The 26,127-nt window shown below is 50.6% G+C and overlaps 1 protein-coding gene across 1 annotated transcript; it reads right to left on the bottom strand.

Moving 5' to 3' along the window:
- Positions 1-1,188: 1,188 nt before the first annotated feature.
- FGD2 (FYVE, RhoGEF and PH domain containing 2) lies at positions 1,189-24,863 on the bottom strand. The gene is made up of 17 exons (XM_054568730.1): positions 24,783-24,863; positions 24,455-24,666; positions 21,316-21,547; positions 19,561-19,641; positions 18,732-18,880; positions 17,397-17,553; positions 17,093-17,231; positions 16,226-16,284; positions 15,832-15,978; positions 15,040-15,132; positions 7,022-7,101; positions 6,911-6,941; positions 6,385-6,477; positions 5,695-5,826; positions 3,061-3,207; positions 1,762-1,908; positions 1,189-1,404 (listed from the first exon to the last, which is right to left on the bottom strand). The coding sequence occupies exons 2-17, from the start codon at positions 24,520-24,522 to the stop codon at positions 1,189-1,191; spliced, it is 1,971 nt and encodes a 656-aa protein (XP_054424705.1). The 5' UTR covers positions 24,523-24,666; positions 24,783-24,863.
- Positions 24,864-26,127: the final 1,264 nt, after the last annotated feature.

The raw sequence follows: 26,127 nt of genomic DNA, 5'->3' as shown, positions 1-26,127 counted from the left end.
GAACCCCTGGCCAGCCCGGTTCCCAGAGATTGTGCCAATGAGGTTTTCTTGGGCATTAAAAACACCCTGCAGGAGGCGGTAGCCTCAGGTTGGGGGCGGGCGTACTGCTGGGCCTGGAAGCAGGCAAAGATCTATGGCTTGTCCGTTTGCCTTCTTGAAGGGCAGAGCCTGACAGTGTCTGGACCTGATGGAAGTGACTTAGGGTGTCAGGGCCCAGGCTGGGGCCACAGCGTGCAGCTTGCTGACCACTGCCTCCCCCTGGTGGTTCCTTATGAAAAAGCAACCTCACCACCAGCCAGGGGGCCTAAGAGAGGTACCTGCCCTCCTCTCCTCCTCCTCCCTCCTGTCTTCCCCGCCTTTTCTTCACTCCTTCCCCCCTTCTCCTTTTCCACTCGACTCCCCTCTTTGCTTGCACTACTGCTGTGCTACCTGACAGAGTTCTGACCTTAATGTGCCAAGTTAAAGCCTGGCCCTGGCATCCACCAGCGGTGTGACCTTGAGCCAATGATTAAGCCACTCTAAGACTCAGTGTCCCGTCTGGAAAACGGGGTTATAACTCCTGAGGGTAAAATGAGATAATCCGTGTCAAGTACCTAGCACAATGCCTGGCCCAGCAGATGTTTCTTACTATTTTCTTTTTATTATCATGCCTGGCACTTGGCAGGTGCTCAACCAGTGGCCGTTTGCCCTCTTTCTTCTTCCCCTGGGTAACCCAAGCTGCACATTAGACTCATGTGGGTGCTCCTGAGACACGCCCATGCCTCCCCAACCCCAGACCAATTAAATCAGAAATCTTTGGTGACGGCTACAGGCATTAGTAGTTTTAGTTCATTTATTTATATATTTTATTTTTATTTTATTTATTTATATATTTTCATGGGCATATTTTAAAGATCTCAGGTGGTGCTGATGTGCAGCCCAGGGTGAGTACCACACTGGTGACCAACAGTCATGGGTGACCTGGGACTGTCCTGGTTTTACCACAGAAAGTCCCATGTCCCAGGAATCCCCTCAACCCTGGGTAAACCAGGACACTTGGCCACCACGCTGTCTTCCCAAAGGACACACGGTCTGGGTGCAGATGACCAGAAATCAACCGTGGAAAGCTCAGCTTGGGCGGGGGGCTGCAGCGGCCACAGGGGCAGCCCGCGGCGGGAGCCAGGCTCTGAGGGGAACAGCTGGCTGGGCTCAGTCAGACAGGTCCCCGTCACCAGGTTCCCCAGGACTCCAGCCACTGGCTGCCCGCTCCATGGCTTTCACCCAGCGGCCCTTCAGCTCCTCGGTTTCGGCTTTGAACGTGTAGAGTTGGCCTGACTGTTGCAGCTGGAAGACCCGGGGGTCCCCCTGGGGTCCGGTGGTCACCTGGTAGCCCAGCAGGGGGATGGAGGTGTGCGCCCGCATGTCCTGAGAGGGAGGGGAGAGCCATGGGCCGCTGTCCTCCCCTTCAGCCCCACCACCTCAGAGAGTCATCTGGGGGTCACAGCCACACACCTGCCTCCCACTTCCCATACGCCCCTGAGGCAGGAGGGCTCACGGAAGGGCATCAGGGCAGGAATTGGCTGAGCGCTGAGGAAAAAGCAGTTGTGCCCTGGAGCCTGGGCCCAACTTTGAAAGCCACTGATCCTGTGACTCCAGACAACTATGTTCTCATTGGGCCTCGGTTTCTGCATCCGAGATAATGGGGCCAACAATACTCCCCCTCCCCCATCCCCACACGCTGTGAGAAGGCCAGGGCCTGGAGCGGGCAGGCGAAGGCATTACCTGAGGGGCAGCATAGACATAGAGCACGAGGGGGTCGTCCCGGGGGATCACACACCAGCTCCGGGTGCTGCTCTTGCCCCACTTGTCCCCAGTGAGCTGCAGGAAGCTGCACATGAGGTTCTGCTCAGACCCCGACGCGGACCCTTTCTAAAACCAGAGAACAGGGCACACACGAGGTGACAGACATTGGTCTGGGAGCCTGACAATCACTATTTCTAATCCTTGCAGCAACCCTGCAAAAAGGGTTATTTGTCCCTGAGGCTCAGAGAGGTCCCATCATGAGGCTGTGTTCGCAAAGCTGGCAGAGGTGCCGTCAAACCCTGGCCAGCCTGAACTTGGGGCAGGTGCTGGGAGAGCTTATCACCTGAAAGTTCCCCCAGGGAACACAACTGGGGCCTGAGAAGGGGCTGACCATCCCCTCTCTCCAGGAGCAGGCTGTGTTGCCTAATGGTCAGCAAAGGTAGTGAGCAGGGGCTGGACCTAGAAAAATGGGGATGATCGGAAAGCAGGTAGATGCCCATGGAAAGGGACCAACTTGAAACCTGGGAGCCATGTACAGCTACAACAGGCTGGGGTCTTCTCCCACCTCCCAGAGACAGTGGGATGGCCCCCTGGCCTTGAATGAGTGAGGGGCAGAGGGCAGTGGTAACCAGCATCTGGGCTGGGTCACATTATATTTGTAGCCCAGCTAGTGCCTCATAGGAGCTAACCAGCAGCGAGGGAGCAGCCTGGGGAGTGCCTGTGGGGAGAAAAGTGGCTCAGTCAGGCCCCAAGGGCAGCAGAGAGGACATCTGTGGCAAGGTCAGAGAGCCGGCCCCCAGCTCACAGGGTGACCTTGGGCGTGTCGCTTCTCTGGGCCTGGGCCTCCATGGCATAGGTCCCTAAAGTCCCTTCTGGTTAGAATGCGGTCTCCAGTCTACCTCTTTCCAGCAGTGGGACCCAGACCTAGAGCCTCCGTTTCCCCATCTGTAATATGGAATTGGTACCAGGCGCTCTCTCCACCTCCTAGGACTATGGGGCAGGGGATGGGAATGTGAACAAAGGCTGTCCAGGGGGGCTGTGCCATTGCTGGATGGGAACCCAGAGGGGCGGTGGAAGAGCCTGGACGATAGCCTGGAGTCAAAAGTTGCTTTCCTTTGACGACAGGCCCAGCTCTTTGCGGGGAGGAGACGAAGGGGTGTCTGTGGGTAGAGAGAGGAGGGAGGGTGCGGCCCTGGCTCTTCCTCAGCACCTAGGACAGAGCCCGCCCTTGGTGGGAGTCCTACAGACACTTGCCGATGGGGGGAGAGTGGCCCTCACCTCCAGGATGCCCCGCCTCCTGTCATCTTTGTCCTCGGGGAGCACGTTTCCGGTGAGGAATGTGTAGCAGTCCAAGCAGACTCGGTTGGGCCTGTTGTCATCATATTTGAGCTCAGCCCGGTAGTCGGAGCACCTGGCACACACCACCTGAGGGAGGAGGGACAGCAGGGGCTTGGGGCCTCCACTGAGGCAGGGGAGGGCCGTGTTTGTGCCCTGGCTGGGTGGGGGTGTGAGAGCAACCAGGGGCAAGAGGGAGAAAGAGCAAGATTCAGGAGAGGAAAGCAGGCAGAGAGCGGCAGTCCCCTGGGCTGGCAGGGAGCCAGCTGCCTGGAGGCCAAGATGCAGGAGGTGAGCTCATGCTCTGGGCTTCCCCAGCTGGGGGCTGACACCCAGCCCCCTCTGCAGGTCCCTCGACTTTTCTCCCCTGCAGATTCCCCTTCAGTGAAGGCAGCTGTTAATCCCAGGGGCTGGCCCTGCACACACCCATCATATCTGATTCACTTCTCCGAGTGCTCTCTGTCCCCTCTACCATCTCACCAGACTCTCCCAGCAGCCCACCAGCGGCACAGCCCCGGGGCCTTTATCCTCTCGAGCCTCACAGGGAGCACTCTCTGTGGCGTGGGCCCACCTCCAGCCCACCATGGAAAGCCCCCAAGAAGGCCGACATGGATTGTGCTGGGGAGACCTGGTAAAGGAGTCATGAAAAGACTTGAAAAGAAACATGGGGTGCTGCAGGACATGACTTCCTGGGAGACAGGGCTGTCGCTGTGAGTCCAGGAGATGGGCTTGGAAATGAGAGCAAGAGATAGAGACAACGGGAAAGGGCTGTTCATCGGTGAGCTCCTGGGTGTGCCCAGCACAGCACGTGACTGGGAGGGCCCCACAGGAGAAGGCCCGCGCCTGCCCCACCCTCACCAGGATTCCCATCTGGCAAGTGGGAGACAGAAACTGGGCACCAAACCACCGAAAGGATGACTCACAAACTACAAAGGTATGCATGGGCAGAAGATACCCCTAAATCGGGCCAAGGACACCTCATGTCTTCACAGAGGGGACATTGCCTACCTTGGGAGCATTTTTAAAATTTTAAAAATATTATTAGTATTTCTTTTCTGCTCCACCAACTTTTTATGTTGAAAAATTTCAAACCTGCAGACAAGTTCAAAGAATAATACAGGGACACCCTACCACCACTCAATTCCCCAATTGTTAATATTTTTGCTGCACTTGCTTTATCTCTTTCTGTATTTTATTTTTTCTAAACCATTTGAGTATAAATTATAGTCATCATGAAATCTCATCCTTAAATATATATCTGGTGCCTCCTAGGAACAAGAACATTCTCTTGTCTATACACAATGCTCACACTCAGGAAATTTAATGTTGATACAATACTATTATTTGCACATGGCTTATAATCAAATTTCCACCAATGGTCCCAATAACGACTTCTGTAGCTGGTTTTGTTTTCCAATTTAGGATCCAATCCAGGACCATATATTTAATTTAGTTGTTGTCAGAATATTTTATTTCTTCCATGCACCTGCTTTCCAGATTGCTATATTATTCTTGTGGCTTTTTATATTTCTTAACTATTTAAATATTTTTTAGGAACTACATTACTAAGTCACACGTGTAAATGAACTCAAGTCTTCTTTACAGACATAAATCACCAAGAACAGTAGCTAATCCCAGATCCAGGATATAACTCATCACTTAAATCTCAATATAGGTGTGTCCCCAGTCCTAGACATTTACTCTGTATCCTTATTGCATTTTAACACAATATGGGGACACCTCCTTGACCTAACCTGCCCAGCTGGTCCCTGTCCCCCAGAATTCATTCAACACTAAGGTCATAAGGGCTTCTCCGCTTGCAGAGTAAAGGGAGGGAGTTGTTATGTCAGCAGAGAACAGCGCAAGTGCAGCAGGTGGTTAAAAAGCCAAGCAAGCTTGGCCTGGAGTGGACAGGTCCCTTCCTCAGTCAGCTGGTGACTTGCTCCTCTGAATGAGCTCTCAGGAGGGGGAAGGAAAGGAGGAGGAGAGGGAAGGGTGCACCTTCTTTTATTGAGTCCTCGCTGCCACCCTGGAGGTAGGTATCAAAACCCCCATTGTACAGGTGCGGAAACTGAAGCCTGAACCTGGTGGGCAGATTTAGCAACAGAACTAATCAGGTGCTGGAGCACTGAGCTCTTGCAAAGAAGAGGAGAGCACAGTTCGTCGAGGTCAATCAGGAAGAGGACAACGAGGGTCGTGTGTAACAGGCATGGGACTGATGAAGTGGTGAGTGCAAGGCTGGAGAGGGGCTGAGGGGTTTGCATGACCGTCACCCTGAAACTGGAGGCCATTCCTGGTGCTGGGTCTGGGGGCCTTGGGAGATGGCAGAAAGAAAGCAGGTGAATTAATAGGGTCACCTTGAGGAGTGTCCTGAGCAAGTTGGTTAGACTCTCTGAGCCTCACCTTCCCATCTGTAAAATGGGGATAATGCAGGTCCTGCTTCACAGGTGGGCATTATGAGGTCCCGATGAGGCAGCTCAAAAACCTGGCACAGAGCTCCTGCCAGCGCTCCTGGGCTGCACAGGTTCCAAGCAGGCCGCGCGGGCAGGGAGGCGGGGGTCTGGCACGGGTACTCACATAGCCGCAGGCCCGGCAGTGGTGGCGACGGCGCGTCAGGGCATTGAAGGGCTCCTGGCACCGCATGCACATGGTCACCATCTTGTCCCGGACCCACTGTGGCGCCCGCAGGCCCAGCTCCTCAGACTGCGGCTGTGGGGCAGCAGGGCGGGCACTTCAGGACCCTCTTTTGCCCACTCCCTGAGCGCTGGGGCCCCTCCCCGCCTGCCTGTGGCAGGGTTCTGTGCTTGGTGCTTCCCCTTGTCTTCCACATGGCCCTGACTGAACTGATGAAGGCCATATGGTAGGTCGGTGACTATCATTCCTGTTTTACAGGTGAGCAAACTGAGGCCCAGAGGGGTTAAGTGACTCAGCAGAAACGCCCCGCAAGCCGGAGTTCAGAGGTTAGATTCGAAATCTAGTCATAGACACTCTCCCTGACCCCATCTCTCCTGCCTCCACCTTCCCCAGGTCTTACATTTCTCAGGCACTTTAAACCCCGAACCTGCAACACCCCTACAGCCAGGGCTGTATAGTCGCAAAGTCCTTCCGGCAGCTAGGTGTATGCAGGTTCCCTTAGAAATTGTTTGTGAATGGGGAAACTTCGGCATTGAGTCTCTGAGTAGGCTGATGTTGGGGTAGGTGGCTGGGCTTCCCTGGTCCCTTCAAGCTCTGTGAGTCTCCAGGGAGGAACAAAAAGTCTTCATTTACCTCCTGCCCCTGGACATCTCCCTCAGGGCCCTGGACCGCAGCCTTGAAGGTTTCATTCCGCTTCTCAATTTGGTCGATGGCTGCTTGGCAGGCCTGGGCAGGGGCACAGGGAGGTGGTTAAAGGGGTGGCAGGGGGAGCTTGTTCATCTGTCCATCCATCCACACGTTCAACAAACACTGCTGAAAGCCTGCTGGGTGCCAGGCACTGGATTCTCAGCACACACTGGCTGACTTAAGGAAGAGAGACCATTACCCCCAGATTACAGATGTGAAAACTGACGCTCAGGGATATTAAGTGATTTGTCCCAGGCCACCCAGTTAGACAGTGAGAAAGAGAGGAAGATTTGGACTCAGGTGTGTCTCCAAACCGCCGCCTCCTGAGGAAGAGCAGGGCGAGCTAGGCATGGGAAGGCGCGCCCGTGCACACAACCCCCACCCCCATACAAGCATACAGCCCTCTCTCCCTCTCAGCTTGGGCGCAGGGCGGGGTGGCTAGAATCCTAGGGGCCCTGGATTGGTCTGATACCTGCATCCAGGAAATCATTTCCTCCTGGGACCTGCTCGGAAAGTGAACACTGGTGTTAGGGAAGCGGCCCCTCCCAGTTTTTCGCCTCCCCGCCCCTAGCCCGACGCCTACCGGGCTTGAAGCTCCAAGGTGCGCTGCTTCCCGGACACCAGGAAGGAGTGTGGGAACTCCGCGTCAGTCAGCTCCCGCACCTGCTCAGAAAGAGGATGGAGGCCGTTCAGACTTGTCCCGACCGTCCCCAGGCGCTGTGGGAGGGAAGGAGATGGAATGTGCCCAAGGGACAATTCAAACTCCTGGGACAAGGATAGGGAGCTTGTTCACCACCTCCCTATTCCCAAGCAAATGCACCTACACTGGGCCTTGCTCTACAAAAGTGGCGCTTGGGGCTCCTGGAATTTTAGCAGCAGCTGAATCGGCCCAGTGGTAGTCGGGGTGACAGTTCCTGACAAATGCTTCACCAGATATGAAAACTGGGTCACCAATTGGGTTTGGGGACACAGCTTTTGCAAGAGCAGACCTAAGGCCTACAGTAAGACCCTCTGCCCCAGCGATTTTCCATGTTTTTCATCTTATGGCACACATAAATTACTAACATCCTGCAGCATACCAAAAAAAATATATGTTTTTGCCAATCTAACAAAAAATAGGTATAATTTTGATTCATTTGCATTGGATGGCTATGTTGTGTTGGCTGTTGTCATTTTTTAATTTGACACTCTAAGGAAAAGGTGGTCAGTGCCCTGGCTAAATAGTCAGGTACTGCATGTTTTAAAAATTCTTGCAGCACACCAGTTGAAAATTGCTGCTTTACCCCATACAGTGAATGAAGGAATTGATTACTCAGTTCATAGATCATAGAGATCCACCCTCAAAGAGATCCATGAGTTGGGCAATCAAGTCCTTCTTGTCCTTCACCATCCTCTTGCCCAGAATGCCACAGGGGCCCGCGGCCATTATGTGAGCTGCCAGTCAGAGAGAGCTTACCATGTGACAGCCACTGATCTGAGTCCAGGGCTCTCCATACGTGTTCTCGTTCGATCTGCACAACTGCTAAACCCACTGATCAATCCTATCACTTAAAAGCCATGATGTGCCCCCCACAGACAGTGTCTCTCTCCAGCTACAGCTTCCTGCATAGCTGAATCTGGTGGGGTCTCTGGGTTATCCACCAGTTTACAAGAAATATGTGAGGCCATGGGACATGTTAAATGACACCATAGGGGTGCAGTCAGCAAAATCCAGACTATGAAACCTCTACCAGAGAAATGATCTGATTTTTTCAATAAATAAAGGAGAAAAAAAGTAGGAGATGAAAGTGGAGTGGATTAAAAGGGATGTAAGGAGCATGTCACAAATGATTCAAACATATCAGCCGTGCGAAGACATTTATGAGACAGTCAAGGAAAACCGAAGAATCTTAATGTTACTAAATAATTGTTATCCATATGTCTGATGTGATAATAGTACTGTTGTCATCTTTTAGGGCAAAAACCCAAAAGATTTCTTATCTCTGACAGACATGTTGAAGTACTTACAGGTGAAATAATTATGTGACTGGGATTTACTTTGAAATAATCCAGTGATACAAAGGAATTAAGAAGGGAAATGCTGAGGAAACAAGACTGGCTTTGAGTTGGCAATTGTGGAAGCCAGGTGATGAGTATATGGGGGTTCTATTTTCTCAGTCAAAATGTTCATAAAAAGTTAAAGAAAATCTTCACAGCAATCTTGTCAGGTAGATATCACCCTCATCTAGGAGATGAGGAAATGGGGACTCAGAGAGGGCAAGAGACCTGCCTGAGGTCACACAGCACCTGAATGGCAGAATGAGGATTAAAACTCAGGTCTTTGGCCCCCAAGGGTAAAATGGAAGAATATCTGTTTCCACTCATCCCCAGCATCCTGTAAACACAGACTTCTCCCAGGTAGTGTGGAGAGTCACAATGGGAAGCTAAGACACAAACTTAGAGCCCAAGAATCCTGGCATGGGGGAATTTTGTTGTCATTGACTCCATGTGACACTTGAGCCCTTCTGCTGGCCCCCTGCCACATGTGACCTGCCACATGTGACCTGCCATGTGTGATGACTTTCAGGGTGACCCACCACATCCCAGAAAGCATGGACTCTGGGAACACCCTTCTTTACGCTAGGCCTAGTCTACCTATCAGGCCTGTGAAACCAGCCTGCCCCACTCTGTAATGGCCTGATGTGATTTGGATTCAACATTCTTGGCAATAGGGAAGCTCTGAGGCTTTATAAATGGAGACACTCATGTGGAAAGAGGTGTTTGGGAAGTCACTCCTGCAGCTGAGTGTCAGGGTCAAAGGGCTGGATCCGAGGGAAATGGGGCAAACCAGTACCCCAGAGGCCAGCTTGGAAGTGATACCCTAAATGGCGGAGGTCTGCCTGCACTTGGGGAGGGAGAAGAGGTTTCTACATGAGGAACAATATTAGGAAATCTGGCAAAATTTCATGACTAATTGGGTGAGGGAGGAGAGGGAAAAGAAGGGAGAAATCTAAGGTTTGGAGTCCAGAGATAGAAAGAAATATGATACTTCTAATAGCAATGGGGTAGCTGCTGACCTGGAGGTCCAGGACCACCTACCTCTGCAGAGAGACAGGATGAAGGTTTCTAGAAGACACTTTCCTGAATGCCCAAGTCTGGGGTGGTTCAGGTCCCTGCTAGCCCATACAGTGCCTTTGTGCCAATTAGCAAAAGACACCATTCCTCAGAACTCCTTACTGACATCTGTTGGCAAACTGGCATAATAGTCAGGTGTTGCTGGGCAAGACACTTGACTGCCCTCTGCTGGACAATGAGAGTTGTGACCATACCATCCATGGGTGTGTTGGATGAGGTAGGTGTGCTTGTGCAGTGCACAACCTGCACAGTTGCACATGGAGACCCTGGGTGTGTCTCACATCCCTTCCTTCTTCCCAGGTTGGCACTGCATGGGATGGCACAGCATTAGGACCAAGTCAGACCTTGGGAGAATCAGCTGCTGAGAACTAGGCCTCCCTGAAACCCAGGAAAGAAGAGTCCAGGGGCTCATAGGCCAGTGGGAAATGTCATGGTGGTCGAAGGCCAGGTCTGCCTCCAAACCTCAGACACAGAAAATGGTTCCCATGCAGACACGGGTGCAGACACCACTCTCCACCTTCCAGGCCCTGCCATCCAGGAGAGGGTGCTGTGTGACCTCTGGAGCACTAAGCAGGCCCTGCAGCGAACATACTCACTGGGACTATTTGTAGATGACATGATATTGTATCTAGAGAACCCTAGAGACTCCAGGAACCCAACACACATTGGGCCTATGCGCCTTAAGTGTCTGACACTCTCAGCCCCATCTTTATGTATTTTTTCTGATAACTCTGTTTTAGCTTCCATATTTCTTGGCTTTTCTATCTGTCGATCTCTGCCTCTTCTTCTCTATGCATGGGTTTCTGCCAGTCCTAAGACAGGGCTGCCTATCTCTATCTGTCTGTCTATATAACTAACTCCTCATAAACCTGCCTTTCTCAGTCCCACTCACCAAGTCTCCCAGAAATACAAGCCTGCACATGCACCACCATTATCCTAATTCCAAAACCAGATAAAGACACTCAAAGAAAGAAAATTATACACCAATATCCCTGATGAATGTTGATGCAAAAATCCTCAACAAAATATTAGCAAACCAGATTCAGCAATACATTCAAAAGATCATATGCCATCATCAAGTGGGATTTATTCCAGGGAGGCAATGGTACAATATTTGCAAATTAATTAATATGATACACCACATAAACAAAATGAAAGATAAAAATTGTAGGATCATATCAATAGATGCAGAAAAAGCATTTGACAAAATCCAGCACCCATTTATAATAAAACCTCTCAGCAAAGTGGGAATAGAGGGAGTATACCCCAAAATAATAAAGGCCATATGTGACAAACACATAACTAACATCATATGCAGCGGGGGGGAAACTAAAATGTTTCTCTTATGATCAGGAACCAGACAGGGATGTCTGCTTTCACCACTCTTATTCAATATAGTACTAGAAGTCTTAGCCACAGCAATCAGAGAAGAAGAAGAAATAAAAAACATCTAAGTTGGAAAGGAAGAAGTAACACTGTCATTATTTGTAGATGACATGATACTGTATCTAGAGAACCCTAAAGATTCCACCCAAAAACTACTAGAACTGGTAAATGAATTTGGTAAAGGAGCAGAATATGAAATAAATATTCAGAAATCAGTTGCATTTTTATACACTGATAATGAACTATCAAAAAAGGAAAACTAAGAAAGCAATCCCATTTAAAATTGCATCAAAAATACCTAGGAATAAATTCAACCAAGGAGGTAGACCTGTACTACCTGTACTCAGAAAATTATAAGACACTGAAGAAAAAACTGAAGAAGACATAAATAAATAGAAGCACATAGCGTGCTCATGGGTAGGAAGAATTAACATCATTAAAATGTCCATGCTACCCAAATCTATAGATTCAATGCAACTCCCATCAAAATACCAATGGTATGTTTGATAGAACTAGAACAAACCAGAAATTTATATAAAATCATAAAAGACCCCCAATGGCCACAGCAATCTTGAAAAAGAACAAAGTTGATGATGTCATGCTACCTGATATCAAACTATACTACAAGGCTATAATAATTAAAACAGCATGGTACTGGAATAAAAATAGACATAAATCAATAACAGAAGAGAGAGCCTGGAAATAAACTCATGCCTATATGGTCAATTAATATATGACAAAGGAGGCAAGAACATACAATGGAGTAAAGATAGTCTATTCAATAAATGGTGTTGGGAAAATTGGACAGATATATGCAAAAAATGAAACTAGACCTCCTTCTTACACTGTACAAGAATAAACTCAAAATGAATGAATGACAAATGTAACACTTGAAACCATAAAACTCCTAGAAGAAAACATAGGCAGTAATGTCTCTGACATCTCTCTTAGTAATATTTTCTCTGATCTCATATCTCCTCAGACAAGGGAAACAAAAGAAAAAATAAACAAATGAAACTACATCAAACTAAAAAGTTTTTGTAGAGCAAAGGAAACTATCAACAAAATGAAAAAAAAAATCCAATGAAAAAATGGGCAGAGGGCCCAAACAGACACCTCTCCAAAGAGGACACACAGATGGTCAACAGACATATGAAAAAATGCTCAATGTCACTAATCACCAGAGAAACGCAAATTAAAACCACAATTAGCTATCACCTAACACCTGTCAGAATGGCTATCACCAATAAAACAACAAACAACATGTTGACAAGGATGTAGAGAAAAGACAACCCTTGTGTATTTGTTAGTGGAAATGCAGATTGGAAAGCAGTATGGAGATATCTCAAAAAATTAAAAATGGAACTGTCTTATGACCCAGAAATTCCACTCCTGGGTAAATATCTGACAAAAGCCAAAACACTAATTCCAAAGAATATGCACATCGCTATGTCCATTGCGGTGTTATTTATAAAAGCCAAGACACAGAAGCAGCCCAAGTGCTCATCAGTAGATGAGTGAATAAAAAAAGTTGTGATACATATATACGAGGGCAATAAAAAAGAATGAAATTTCACCATTTGCCACAGCATGGGTAGACCTAGAGTGTCTTATACTAAGTGAAGAGAAAGAAAAATACCATATAACTTCACTTACATGTGAAATCTAAAGAACAAAATAAATGACCAAACAAAATTGAAACAGACTCATAGATACAGAGAATAGACTGATGGTTGCCAGAGGGGAGGAGGTTGGGGGACAGGGAGAAAGAGGTGAAGGGATTAAGTACCAATTGGTGGTTATTGACAAAATAGTCATAGGGATGTAAAGTACAGCATAGGGGATATAGCCAATAATATTGTAAGCATTATGGATGGTGCCAGATAGGTACCAAAAATATTGAGAACACTTTGTAAAGTTTATGATTGTCTAACCACTATGCTGTACACCTGAAACTAATACAAGTTCTAAAATAATATTGAACATAAACAGTCATTGAAAAATTTATTAAAAAAAGAGCTTGCACATCCTTCATCCAGCCCCAGCCCTCTGGACACACCTGTACTCAGGAGGATCAGAGAGGAGTGACCAAGAAGGTCCCCCACCATCTCTTCCACTGAGCCGCAGTCCCGCCCTATGCTTCATCCCTCTGGGGTGAAGCCTTAGTGGGAGTCCATGTAGTATGGTATTAGGTACAGGGGCTCTGGACTGGGTTATACAGGAATCTTCAACCCTGGTTTGACTCCAAGCAAGTTACTTAATCTTTATGGGCTTTCATTTCTTTATTTTTTTTAAGACAAATTTTTTTGGAGCAGTTTTAAGTTCACAGTAAAATTGAGAGAGAGGTAGAGATTTCTCTGCCTTTACACATGCATAACTTCCCCTATTATCAACGCCCCTCCAACAGAATGGAGCGTTCATTAAAACCGACGAACCTCACGTCATTATCACCCAAGGTTCATAGTTTACATCAGGGTTCATGCTTGGCATTGTATATTTTGTGGGTTTGGAAGAATGTATAATGACATGTATATACCATTATAATATACAAAATCGTTCCCTGCTCTAAAAATCCTCTGTGCTCTGTCTATTCATCCCTCTCTCTCCCCCAACACCTGGCAACCACCAATCTTTTTACTGTCTCCATTGTTTTGCCTTTTCCAGAATGTCATATAGTTGGTGTCATGCAGTATGTAGCTTTTTCAGATTGGCTTCTTTCACTTAGTAATATGCATTTAGGATTGATAGCTCATTTCTTTTTATCACTGAATAGTATTCCATTGTCTGGATGTATCAGAGTTTATTTACTTATTTTAAAAATAGAATTAGCCCTGGCTGGTGTGGCTCAGTGGGCTGAGTGCCCACCTGTGAACCAAAGGGTCACTGGTTCGATTTCTAGTCAGGGCACATGCCTGGGTTGTCAGCCAGGCCCCCAGTAGGGGGCGTGCAAGAGGCATCCACACATTGATGTTTCTCTCCTGCTCTTTCTTCCTCCCTCCTCCTCTCTAAAAATAAATTAATAAAATCTTTTTAAAAATAGCATTAAGTACAGATATACTCACACACAGGCAAACTGAACACAGTCACTCAACTCATTTGCAGAGACTGACAACTGAAAACAGCCTGAGTGGAGGCCTGGCAGAGTGAACCACGGCACACCCACACCTGGGAGCCTGTGCAGCTGAGCAAAGGGAAGACGACCTCCTGCTGTGCTGACGCACCGCAATCTCCAGATCACTCCCGTGAGTCAAAAAAGCAAAGTGCAGAATAGTGTACATGAAAAACAGTTTCACTGTTTATGTGAAACAAAAGAAAGCGAAAATATAGAGTTAGTCTGTGTACAAAAAGATACCTCTGGAAGTCCTCCCAAGAAAGCCAAGGCTGCCCCCAAGAAGCAGATCTAGGGGATGCAGTGGGGAGGAGACTTTGCATTGTATATATATTTATATTGTTTGATTTTGGAACATGTATTATCTATATTTTTAAAGTGATGCACTTATTATTTTTAAAAGATTAAAAATACCCAAACAGACGGGTTAATAAGAGCCCTGACATCACAGGGCTGTTATGAGGGTCTGATGATGCAGGGCCCAACCCATGGTGACCGCCCAGTCAGTGGGCACCGTTAGGGACGGCTGTGGCCATCTCTGCATGGGGAGATGACAGTGTAGACGCTTCCTACTCAAGTGTGGCCTGTGGATCTGCAGTGTCAGCATTGCCCGGGAGCTGGCCAGAAATGCAGAATCTCAGGATCCCCCAGACCTACTGAGTCAGAACCTGCAATTTTAACAAGTCCCTGCTGGGGACTCCTGCCTGTACGCATGTTTTAGAAGCACTGGTGTAGATGGTAGGGAAAGCCGAGTGGGGCCAGGCTGGAGCGGGCGCCCCAAACGCCTCTGGGGGCTCGGAAAGGCCCTGGGCAGGAAGGCTGGGAGCCCAGACGGAACAGCTCTAACCCCTAACACCTCTGTGTCCACGTTGGTTCAAGCCCTGCCAGGCCTGGGTTCCTGGACTGCGAACCCAAGTCGGCACATCTTGCTTCATCCCATACTTGGGCCCACCCTCGGGGTGAAGCCTGACAGTGGTTGGAGCGCTGCTCACCTTCATCCCGGCCACGTCGATGCGAGTCCTCACCTGGAACTGGGCACCCACCTGGATGACCCTGGGCACGCAGTAGAGCAGCATGTTGTTGAACTGCAGGAGACACAACATAAACGTGTGTGCAGTAGCGGGGCAGGGAGGTGGTCAGGTGGGCCCCCCTGAGGGGGCCCAGCACCACTGGTCTCCTGTCCCTCTCGCCACACTCTGGGCCAGCTCCCAGGATGCCACAGGTTGCAAGGAAGGGGTTATCTGGCCCCAGTTCAAGTAGGATGTCACTGCAGGGTTGCCCTACCTATGGGCATCCAGGGACCAAGGCAGAGCTCAGAGACCTATGAGGTCTTTCTCACGGGCGCTCAGAGGGACAGAGGCTTATGCAAGGGTAGCTCCCTCCTCCTGACCACCAGGCGGGACCAGTTTCCAGATCTCCAGGAGACCCCTGGCTTCTTCAGTGCAAACCCAGGCAGTTCTTCCTAGTAGCTAACTTAAATCTCTCCTGCTGTGCACTCCTAGGGCACAAATAATGCCACAGGCTTTGGAGCCAAATGGACGGGGTTCAAATGCCTACCCTGTGGCTTCCTAGGGCATTTATGGGAAACCCCTCGTCTGGAAATCCCTGAGGGCTGGAGGCAGCACCAGTGCAGAGTCAGCCAGGTGCCAAAGCAGAGGAGGACAGAGAAGCAGGCTCTTCCTGCTTCTCTCTGCAGCACCGGGTAGATCCAGGCAGGCGCGACCTGGGCAGTGTCACTCATGAATTCCCTGCCCAGGACAGTGGACCCCCCAGCTTCCCCCTACCAAGAAAAGGTATCGCTCCACGGGGTCTCTTCGGCGGAAGGAGATCTTGAGGACGGGGCCCTCGCGGAGCAGGGTGTTGGAGGGGTCCACTATGTCATCTTCAAGGCCCAGTCGCTGGTATACTTCCCACAGGTCCTGCAGGCGTTCCTAGGGACAGGGGCGTACCTTCAGGCAAGGACAGGCAGGGCCCGCCTCCTTCGAGAAAGTCTGCTTTGTGTGGACAGGGGCAGGGTGTGAGGGGGTGAGGGGCTGTGCGGCCAGTGACAGGGATCAGGGGATGAGCAGATGCAGAGACCTGGGCAGGCTGAGAGCGACAGGGTGGAGGCGACAGCCCGCCCCCCCGCCCCCGCCCCGCCATGCTCCCACTCTCTGCCCTGGGGGCTGGGCTGCTCACCATCTCCGTGATGGCTGCATTGGAGTGTTGCGCAGCTGAGAAGATCATGTCAAGGGCTTCTGAAGGGGTGGGGGAGTAGAACCATAGTTATCCCCTGAAAATCTGGGGCTAGTGGCTGAGGCAGGAGGTCCCTGAGGCTTGACAAAGTAGCCTGGGGCCTGCCACGAGCACCCCCTGGAGCTGTCCTGCTTGTGCAGCCCAGCACAGGAGGTGCCTGGATGACAGGGGCCACCTCCTCCCCTGGGTGGAGAGACTGGAAGCCACAGGAAGACAGAGCGTAGGCATTGTGCTTCTGTGTCTCTCACGGCTCCCGTAACCAAGCCGGACCCAGAGGGTGCGGAAAGGCATAGGCTTTAGCCTCCTATAGGCATGGCTTCAAATCCCAGCTCTGCTCCTTTCTGGCTGTGTAGGCTCTTTGTTTTTAAAGATTTTATTTATTTATTTTTAAAGATATTTTTAGAGAGGGTAAGGGAGGGAGAAAGAGAGGGAGAGAAACATTAATGTGTGGTTGCCTCTCAAGCGCCCCCTACTGGGGATCTGGCCCACAACTCAGGCATGTGCCCTGACAGGGAATAGAACAGACAACCCTTTGCTTTGCAGGCCAGGGCTCAATCCTCTGAGCCACACCAGCCAGGGCTCCAGGGCTCTGGCTGTGTAACCTTGAGCCAGTCACTTACTAGTAACCTCTCTGGGCCTTAGTGTCCTTGTCTGTAAAAAATGGCTAATGGTAAAGATGATGTCTACCAAGTACCAACAATCGAAGTTGAGGGCTGATGCTCATTATAACCATTCTAGCAGGTGCTCATTGAATATGTGGGAACAGCCTAGGCCTCCCCAACCCCCTGGGTCCCCTGGGGGTGTCCTCACTCTGGGCATCAGCCCGGTCCGGGGACTGGTCTGGCAGCTTCTGGACATATTCCTTGAGCAGCAGCTCATAGCGTGGGATTCTCTGCACAGGTTCCAGCATGTGGTGCTGCAGGGTCAGGCTGCCTGAGGCCTTGCTGCTCTTGGGGAGCCACAGGGGAGGAATAGTGTGGGGTGAGAGCAGGGAGGGGTGGGGGAATTCATGGAAGCACTGACCCTGGAAGATGACCCAAAACACTGGGGAAACTGAGCCACTGCACATGGGGGTGGCAGTGCAGGCTCTGCTCGGCCCCGACCCCAACCTCACCTGAATTCGAGTGAGAACCTCTTGGAAGGGAGGAGACTTGTCAGTCCAGATGGCCAGCAGCTCAGCGGCTCGCTCAAAGTTCTTGACATACTCACTGTACATCTTCAGGAAGGGGGCCAGTTTCTGGATCACGTCACCGATTCGGGGGGTGGCTGTCCTGCAGGAGGGGCACTCAGGTATTGTTCTTGGCCTGAAGCCCTCCTCTTGCTTCCAGGCAGACTGGGGTTAGGCCAGCCTCCATGAAACCCCCAAAATAGCCTTTCCACTGCATTTCTGGATGCAGTCATGGGGGGCATGTCTTCCTCTCTTATGTGTGTGAGGTCGGATGCTTTTCTTTCCCACAAATTGGGCTCCCCCAAAGGCCCAGCACCATGTTGTGCCCAGGACAGGTGTTCAGTAACCAACTGATACTTGCTCTCGTGACAATAACGAGGACCACATGCCAAGCACTGCACGTCTCAATTCATTCAATTCTCTGCAGGCAGAACAGTCCTTGGCCCATCTTAAACATGAGGAAATTGAGACTCAGAGTGGTAAGAACATATCCAGGACCATCCTGTAGTAGGGCCTAAAGGTCGCTCAGCCCAGAGCCTGTTAGAGCAGAGTGGTAAGGAGCTGACTGCCTGAGTTTGATTCCTAGCTGCACCACTTACTCTAGCTGTGTGTTCATGGGCAAGTCAACTAACCTCTACATACTTCAATTTTCTCATCTGGAAAAAATGAAAATGATGGTAGGTGACCTCACAGGGTTGTCTTTAAAAAATACATATTATGAAAACTTTTAAGCAAACAAAAGTAAAAAAAAATATAACAATGAACTCCTGTATATTCATCACTGGATTTAACAATTACTAACATTCCTTTTGCTGAAGAATTTTAAAGGACATCCCAGACACTGTGGCATTTCTTTGGCAAAATACATAAAACAAATAATTTTTCCACTAAATACTTTAATGATCATTTCTGAAAACAAAGAGTTTCTTGCATAACCACAATGCCATCATCACCCAGGACGCTGATATGAAGATTGAGTTAACAGGTGTAAAGGCCATAGCCAGGCACGTAGGAAGCCCTCAGTACAGCTGCCGAAGTCACCCAGCCTAACAGGACCTGATCCATCCCCTTCCCAGGACACACACACACACACACACACACACACACACACTCACACACTCACACACTCACATTCATCCCAGGGCTCATTCATCCAGCCCCTTGCTCTGTAGACAGCCCTGAACAGGAGACTGTCATGGCCACACAACAAGTGCCCTGGGGGCTGCACCCCGATCTGGCTGGGGCTGCAGCCAAGGGTCTCGGGCTCCTGGGGGACCTCACCAGTCATCCAGCCGCCGCTGCAGCTCTGGGAGGAAGAACTGTGCATGGAACTGGTAGATGGAGGAGATGTTGGAGAAGATGAGCCTGACCACGTCCTCGGGGAAGGCCTTGCTGTTGCGGGCCTCCTCCAGCAGCTCCTGGAAGAACACCTGCAGCCACCCCAGGGTCACTGGGCCTGCGGCAGAGGGGGAGCCACCCAGAGCAACCAAGGGGGCACAAGCACAGCCCCAGGGTCAAGCTCCCAGCTTTGAATGCTTTCACCTTCCTAACCTCCCATCATCCTCATAACAACCCCAGAAGACATAGGCAGAGAAGATTGTATTCTGGCCACTTTACAGATGGGCAAATCCTGCCCTAGAGATTCAAGGACCTGGTCAAAGGCTGGCAGCTGATGAACGTCAGAAATGGGCCAGTCCGGGGTTTGTCCGGGCCTTAGACTTTGTCGAGCTAAAGATTCCTCTGCTGATGTTCAGCGATTTAACCCTTTAGCCTTGGGGCTCCGTAAGAAGGTGTGAGGGAGTGCTAACGGTGAGGACGTCTGCCTTGGGATGACAGATGAGGAGGCCGTGTGGGGCCCGGGAGGACTGGCAGGTGTGTACTCTGCGCAGGTGAGGCCAGGCCTCACGGTTGGAATGGGGAGTGGCGCTAAAGGGCTATTCCTGATTTCTGCCCCAGCTGTCGCCCACGGGGTTAGAGGACTCAGGCTTCCCAGAGTCAAATCCAGGGGCCCTAACTCTCAGCTCTGGTGAGGTGGGTAGGGAGGGAAAGCAGGGGTGAGGTGGGGAGACCCAGGTACTGGGGCTCAGGTTGGGGCATCCTAGCCACTGGCCTGGTCTAGCAGGTGGAGTCGTGCCACGTAGGCCTGCTCCGTCTCCAGCAGCTCCTGGATGATTCTCTTCTCCTCAGGCTCCTGCAGCGGGTTTGGGGGAGAACGAGAGGGAGAGCTTTGGTCTCCTCTGATGGGGACCTGGGGCATGGTCTCCAAAGATGCCCCTGTGAAACATACCTCCCAGCATTCAAGCTTTCCCATAGTACATCTGGGCTGGTCTCCCTTTAACTGAGAGAATAGGGCAGAAGTGAGGCTGTGCCAAAGCCCCAAATGGCCTGGAAGCTTCTGCCTGTGCTCTCTTGGGATCCTTGACCCACCCTGTCTGAAGGTCTGGTTGCCCTGATGGAGAGACCTCGCGGAGAGGAGATGCCCTGCGACTCCTGGCCGTGCTGCCTTCCAGCTGAACCCAGCCTTCGGCTGTCCCGGCTGGAGGGCTGAGCTTTTGGGGCCTCTGACTGCAACCGTGTGAAAGACCCTGTCGTGGACTAAGCTGTGTCTCCCTCAAATTCTTATGTGGAAGCCCTAACCTCTGATGTGACTGTGTTTAGAGACAGGTTTTTAAGGAGGTAGTTAAGTTTAATTGAAGTCTTAAGGTTAGGGTCCTAATCCACTGGTGTTTTTATAAGAAGAGGAAGTGACACCAGGAAAACTGTGCACAGAAAAAAGACCATGTGAGCCATTTGCAAGCCAAGGAGAGAAGCTTCACCAGAAACCAACCCTGCCAGTACCTTGATCTTGGACTTCCAGTCTCCAGAACTGTGAGAAAATAAATCTGTTGCTTAAATTACCTAGTCTGTGGTATTTTCTTATGGCAGCCCTAGCTGACTAGGACAAACCCTCAAGTGAGACCAACACAAAAACCACCCACCCCTGACCAATGCGGCTCAGCTGGTTGGGTGTTGTCCTGCAAAGTGAAAGGTCACTGGTTCAATTCCCAGTTGGGGCACGTGCCTGGGTTGTGGGTTCAGTCCCGGAGCAGGGTGTGTACAAGAGGCAACCGATTGATGTTTCTCTCACGCATCGATGTCTCTTTCCCTCCCTTTCTCTCTCCCTTCCCCTCTCTCTAAGACAATAAATAAATAAATAACTGTTTAAAAAAATAAAAGAAAAACCAACCAATAGTATTCCAGTCAACCCAGAAAATTGTAAGACATAATGAATTGCATTTGGCTATGGCATTGTGGGGTGGTTTGTTATGTAGCAATTAATAACCAAAACATTCTATTATGATCATCCAAAGAGGTTAAAGTGACTTGTCCAAGGTCACACAGTAAGCAGAAGAGCTGGGACATGATCCCTGACAGCCTGGCTTCAGGTCCAAGTATCGTGCAGCCTAACCTTTGAACTGCACAGACAAGGAAAGTGAAACCCAGAGAAAGGAAGTGACCTTCCCAGGACCCATCTAAGGGCAGGAATTAGTACCAACCTCCATTTCTAGTTGGGATTGGTGCTTCCTTCAGTGGGTAAACTAGGCCACACCTGGAATGAGTACCTGGTTTATAAGTGGAGACTGTCCCAAGCTGTGTTCCTTAAACTATCTGAGTTTGCATTTCCTTGCCTAAAAGACTCCTACCCTGAGGGATATGTGAAACAATACCGGCAGTGGGGTGCACGCTAGTCACTTCATCAAAAGCCTTCAACGGGGAGAATTTAGCTTCCAGCTGGGGGAGTGTGGGCTCTGCCTGGAAGAGTGTGTGGAGAGGAGGTCAGTGCAGGGACGCCCAGCTCCCCACTTCTACCCCAGCCTTCAGGCACCTGTGTCCCTGGCCCGGAGCAGGTCTTGGGCAGGTAGGATTTTCTCCAGGCCTCACTGGACAGCTTGTTCTTCAGGGAGCTCAGGTACCTCCTGCTGACCGTCCTGGGCCCAGAGCCCAGGGCCTCCTCTGCGCTGGGCTTCTCCCATGGTCCAGCAGGTGGGGGAGGGCTGCACGCAGGGCGGTGATGCTTGGCCTCCAGCGTGTGGGCTCCAGGCTCTGCTCCGTGCATCCTGGGAAGAGAGCATGCCTGAGGGTTTCCTGTCTGTGGAGTGGGGAAAAGAATAGCACCTCCCTGGTCAGGATTTCAGGGTGATTAATGCAAATCACAAGGGTGCTGTGGCCCCTGAGCGCCCCCGGGCCCTCAGCAGGAATTTGTTAAGTAAAACATCCACTTCCCTCCCAATACTTTCTTGAGGGAACTCCAGTCTTCAAAATGAGTCAGCACGAACTGTGTTTGTTCTCTGGGGAACTACGTACTTCCCTGTTTAAAATGCAGCCAGGAGCACACACAGAGGCTTTGAAGTGCCTCAAACCCCTGGCCGCCAATCACTCTCACCTGAGGACCTCACCCCTGCTTTTAGTCTTTGCAGCAGGGAAAGCCTTAGAACCTTAGTAACTGAAACACCGAGGGAAGGTGGGAGTCATAGAACGCTGTGAAGGAATGGTAGAGCTGCTGACGCTGAGGTTTTTCAGCGCGAGCTGTGCCCCACATACCTGTAGTGGGGCTGGGGGAGAAGGCCAGTCTGGGAGCAGTTTCCCTGTACCCCCAGCGGTGGGTCTTGGTAGAGCTCTGTCACTCTACCTGCTGGGTCTGCAGGCCAGTTAAATTCTTTAGATAACAGAGGCCACCCTCGCAGAATATCTCCAACGATTTGGGCAGTATCCCTTTCCCCTTGCTGTGGAAAGTCTTGTGAGGACAGCAGAGGCATCCTTTAGAGAAAGACAGGCTGGGAAATGCGCAACCTGCCAGGTACAAAATCTCCAAGATTCTGTGAAAGTTTTGTTACCCCCACTTTTCACCTAAGGAAAGTGGGGTCCAGAGAGGATAAGTCACTTTCAGCCAGGGGGTGGCAGAGGTGAGACTCAGATCAGGCAGGCTGGCTCCTGAGCCTTCACCCCAAACTGCCCTTCCCCATTGAAGTCAAGGAGAAATAGGTCCAGAGAGTCAATGCGACCTGTCCCAAGTCACACAGCTGATTTGTAGCAGAGAGAGGATGGGGACCCAGCCCCGATGGCCCCTCACAGGCTCTCCCATCCCTCTCTAGTGCCCCAGTGCCTGGTTCCTCAGCCTGTGTGTCTACAGTTCATGGAAGCAGCTGGGCCTCAAGCTTTCTGTTCTACATGTGGTTTCAGCTTCTGCATTTCTCTCCAAGTGCCCCAAGCCAGCTTCTCTTTCCTCTTCGCCCCTCAGTTTCAGATCAGCAAAAGTGCTGGAAGACCTTGCAAGAAAGCCCAGGCCCAGGCAGCTGGCATGGGGCCCCTCACACAGTAAAGGGAGGCTTTCACCCTCTTGACAGGGCCTGCTCTGACTGCATTCTGGTTTGAGGGCTGCCCCCTCCCGCTAGGAATGTTGCTGGGCAGGACACACATGCTGAAGGTCTCCACTGGGATGCCTGGAGCGCTGGGATGGGCGAGGCCAGCTCTCCAACTCTTCCTTGGGCCTGGAAGGGGCCTCCTAGAGCTGTCCTCGGTGCTGAACAGAATGTGCTTGGCGAAGGACCCTGGGAGAGGCAGGGTGAGGTCACCGGGTTCAGAAAGTTGAGCTGCCCTCTAGGTCCACATCTATGCCACTTCCGCCGGGAAGCCCACTGGAGGCTTAGTCTGCTCTGAGTGCCCTCAGCAAGAATCTGGGTCCCTCCCAGGATATCTGTTGTCCATGAGCTGGCATCGTGCTAATTCCATGAGCTTAGCATCGGAAAATAAAAATCTCCCTGACAGGAATCATTCTTTAGGCTCCCACATCTGCTACAATTCCTGTGCGACGCTGTGCTGTGTTACCCTGGTGGCTGATGGGCTGTTGCCTGGGTTCCTGTCTGGGAATTGCCCTCCTGGAAGAGAGGTGCCTCACCCAAGGTTAAGTCCACATCCAATGACTAGTGCATGTGGGGTAAAAAGACTCAGCCCTTGCTCAACTGGAACAACCTGAGGGGCAGCCCAGTTCGGAGCTCCCTGAGCCAGGCTGGAACCTCTTTTGCAAGTGCATAGCAGTGCAGCTTGTCCCTCTGCCCCATGCTGCATTCCTCCAGAAAGCTCCTGAAGTAAATCTCTGCCTCGGAGCCTATTTCCGGAGAACCCACCTGTGACAGTCCCTGTCATGCCTGCAGAGTGGATTAGTGTCACACGCATGCACGCACACATGCACCACCCCTGACAAAGCCACCAATGACCTCCACACATCTGACCCAGCCTTTCTCCTTCAGACGGAAGCTCCTTCAGACGGAATCACCCATTGCCATCAAACTTAAAGCACTTAAAGCCTCCCCACCTCCCTGTGCTTTTATTTGCTCATCTATAAGATGAGAATAGAAACAGAACCTCCCCCTGCCCCCATTAGGCTCTTAGATGATTAGACGAAGTACCAAAATACACTTAGAACAGTGCCCCAAAGGTAAGCAGACCATACACCCTGGTTTGCCTGACACAGCCTCAGATTTTCCTATTGCCCACCCCACCAAAAAAATTAATGGCATTCATATTCAGCATCAAGCATGTCCTGGTTTGAGAGATAAATTATATGGTTATTCTAGTCATAAGGAGTAAGTGTTTCATAAGTATTAGCTCTAATTTCTGCTGGAGGGGCAGTGGGTGGAGTTCTGCAGCTCACTCTTACTTAAAATTACGCACACCTAGACTCTCCTCAACACATTAACACACACTCTCATCCCTACTAAGCTCCTTAGTGCCTGAACAACATTCTCCTGTGCTCTGAGGAACCCATGACCAAGCGACGTGACACTGCCCAGTCAGGAGGGGGTGTCCGGGACAGGACCCAGAGAGAGGGCTGCTCACTGAGGGCTCAAGGCGGCCCTGGTCCTCTTCCTCAGCCTGTGCTGCCCAGGGTCCCAGGGTGGGCGGAGGAGCTGAAGGGAGGCTGCTGGTTGGCCATGGTGATCCTTCCCATCCCCACCACCCCGTACCTGTTGTTCTCAAATATAGTCACCAGACTGGACACGGAGGCCAGATTTTCCTTCCTTGCCCCCTCCATCCTACAGGCTTCCAGGGTCGCCTGAGGCAGGGCGAGAGGCCTCCAGCCAGCACGCTCAGCCACCCCCACCAGGGGTCACAGGTGGGCTAAAGCATCGGGAATCTGCTCCTGTCTTTCGGGAGAGCTCCCCAGGCCTGCTCCTGGCTTCAGAGTGAAGAAGGAGGAAGTGGTTCCAGAGCCACAGCCTTGAAGGGGAAAGGCTGGTGCTCCCTGAAGGGGGAGGAACTTGCTCGGTCCCACTCCCCCTCCCAGGGGCTTACCTTTCACTCCTGTAGACCTCCACTTCCAGAAAGCACACAACAGGGGGCCAATGGGGCCCAGAGGTAGTTTCTGGAGCTGGGCCCTTGGCTGGATTATTGGCCAGAGCATCTCTGGCCAACCATGCTTTCTCTCTCACAGGGTCCAGTGGCTTCTACTTGGTCCTCTCTCAACAACTTTTTTTCTGCTTCTGACCTTGTTCACTACTGTAAGAAAACAGACTTTTTTTTTTTTTAATTAAAAATAACCACAAGCATGTAAAGGACTGGCAGGGAGGAGTACATGGTGTTCTCACCTCCCCACAGGGTACTCTCATTTTAATGGCTGCTGTTTCCACCTCATCACCCCAGGGGAGGGCAGCTTCCTCCCTGAAACTCTGGTGATAATAATAGCTAACACACACACTTTAGTATTTTACAAGTATTTTCTCATTTAATCCCATAACAGTCTATGAGGTGGGTCCTCTTACTACTTCCAGTTTACAGAAGAAAAAAGTGAGGATCAGAGAGGTTAAGTAATTTGCTCAAAGTTACCCAGTAAGAACACAACAGAAGTCATGTTTCCAAAGCAAAGCAAAGGTGAATGTCCTACAGTTTCAGCAAAGATTCAGTTGGGAGCCTCGATGACCACGTTCTGACTGCTCCATCCTCAGGCTCCCCTGCTCCTAGCATGCGGGGTTGCCTCTGCCTGATGTCTCCTCTACCACCTGGTCTTCCAGCCTTTCTAGCACAAACAGCCACCGCCTCCACTCCTTTCTTCAAGCCTCTTAGGCCTTTTGGGGCCCTCCCACTGGTTTCTGGTTTCTTTCTTCCTGAGCCAAGGCCTTCTGTTGGGACTGGTCTTTGTCCTGCAGGGCAGGGACTCGGTACACAAAGTGCAGGGCACAGCTTTGAACCACCGGGGCCCACACACCAACAGCTCACTCTCTCAGAGCTTCTCCGGAACAGTTCCTGCCAGCAGATGCCTGTCCCCTCCCCCACCGTAAAGTTTACGGATCCTCCTCACTTTTTGTTTTAACTTTTTATTATGGAATAATATAAGGCACCCCAGTGAAGCTATAACCCAGACCCAGCCACTATCAACTCGTAGCCAGTCCTGCTGCACATGCAGCCACATTCACTCCCATTTCCCACATCATTTGAAGCAAATCCCAGACATCAGATGATTTCACCCATAAATATTTCCTGTGCACCTGAAAGACGTATACACAAGCCACTTACTCACACAAATACATATAATGGTAATGCATTCTATATATGCACACATACATATATTTTATACATGTTCTATATAGTTGACCCTTGAACAATGCATGTTTGAATGGCACTGGTCCACTTATACACAGAT

This window comes from Pteronotus mesoamericanus, unplaced genomic scaffold (genome assembly GCF_021234165.1).
Source record: "Pteronotus mesoamericanus isolate MK-2021 breed Mesoamerican mustached bat unplaced genomic scaffold, CSHL_Meso_final contig_20, whole genome shotgun sequence".
NCBI lineage: Eukaryota > Metazoa > Chordata > Mammalia > Chiroptera > Mormoopidae > Pteronotus > Pteronotus mesoamericanus.
This window is presented reverse-complemented; position numbering and strand designations above follow the sequence as displayed.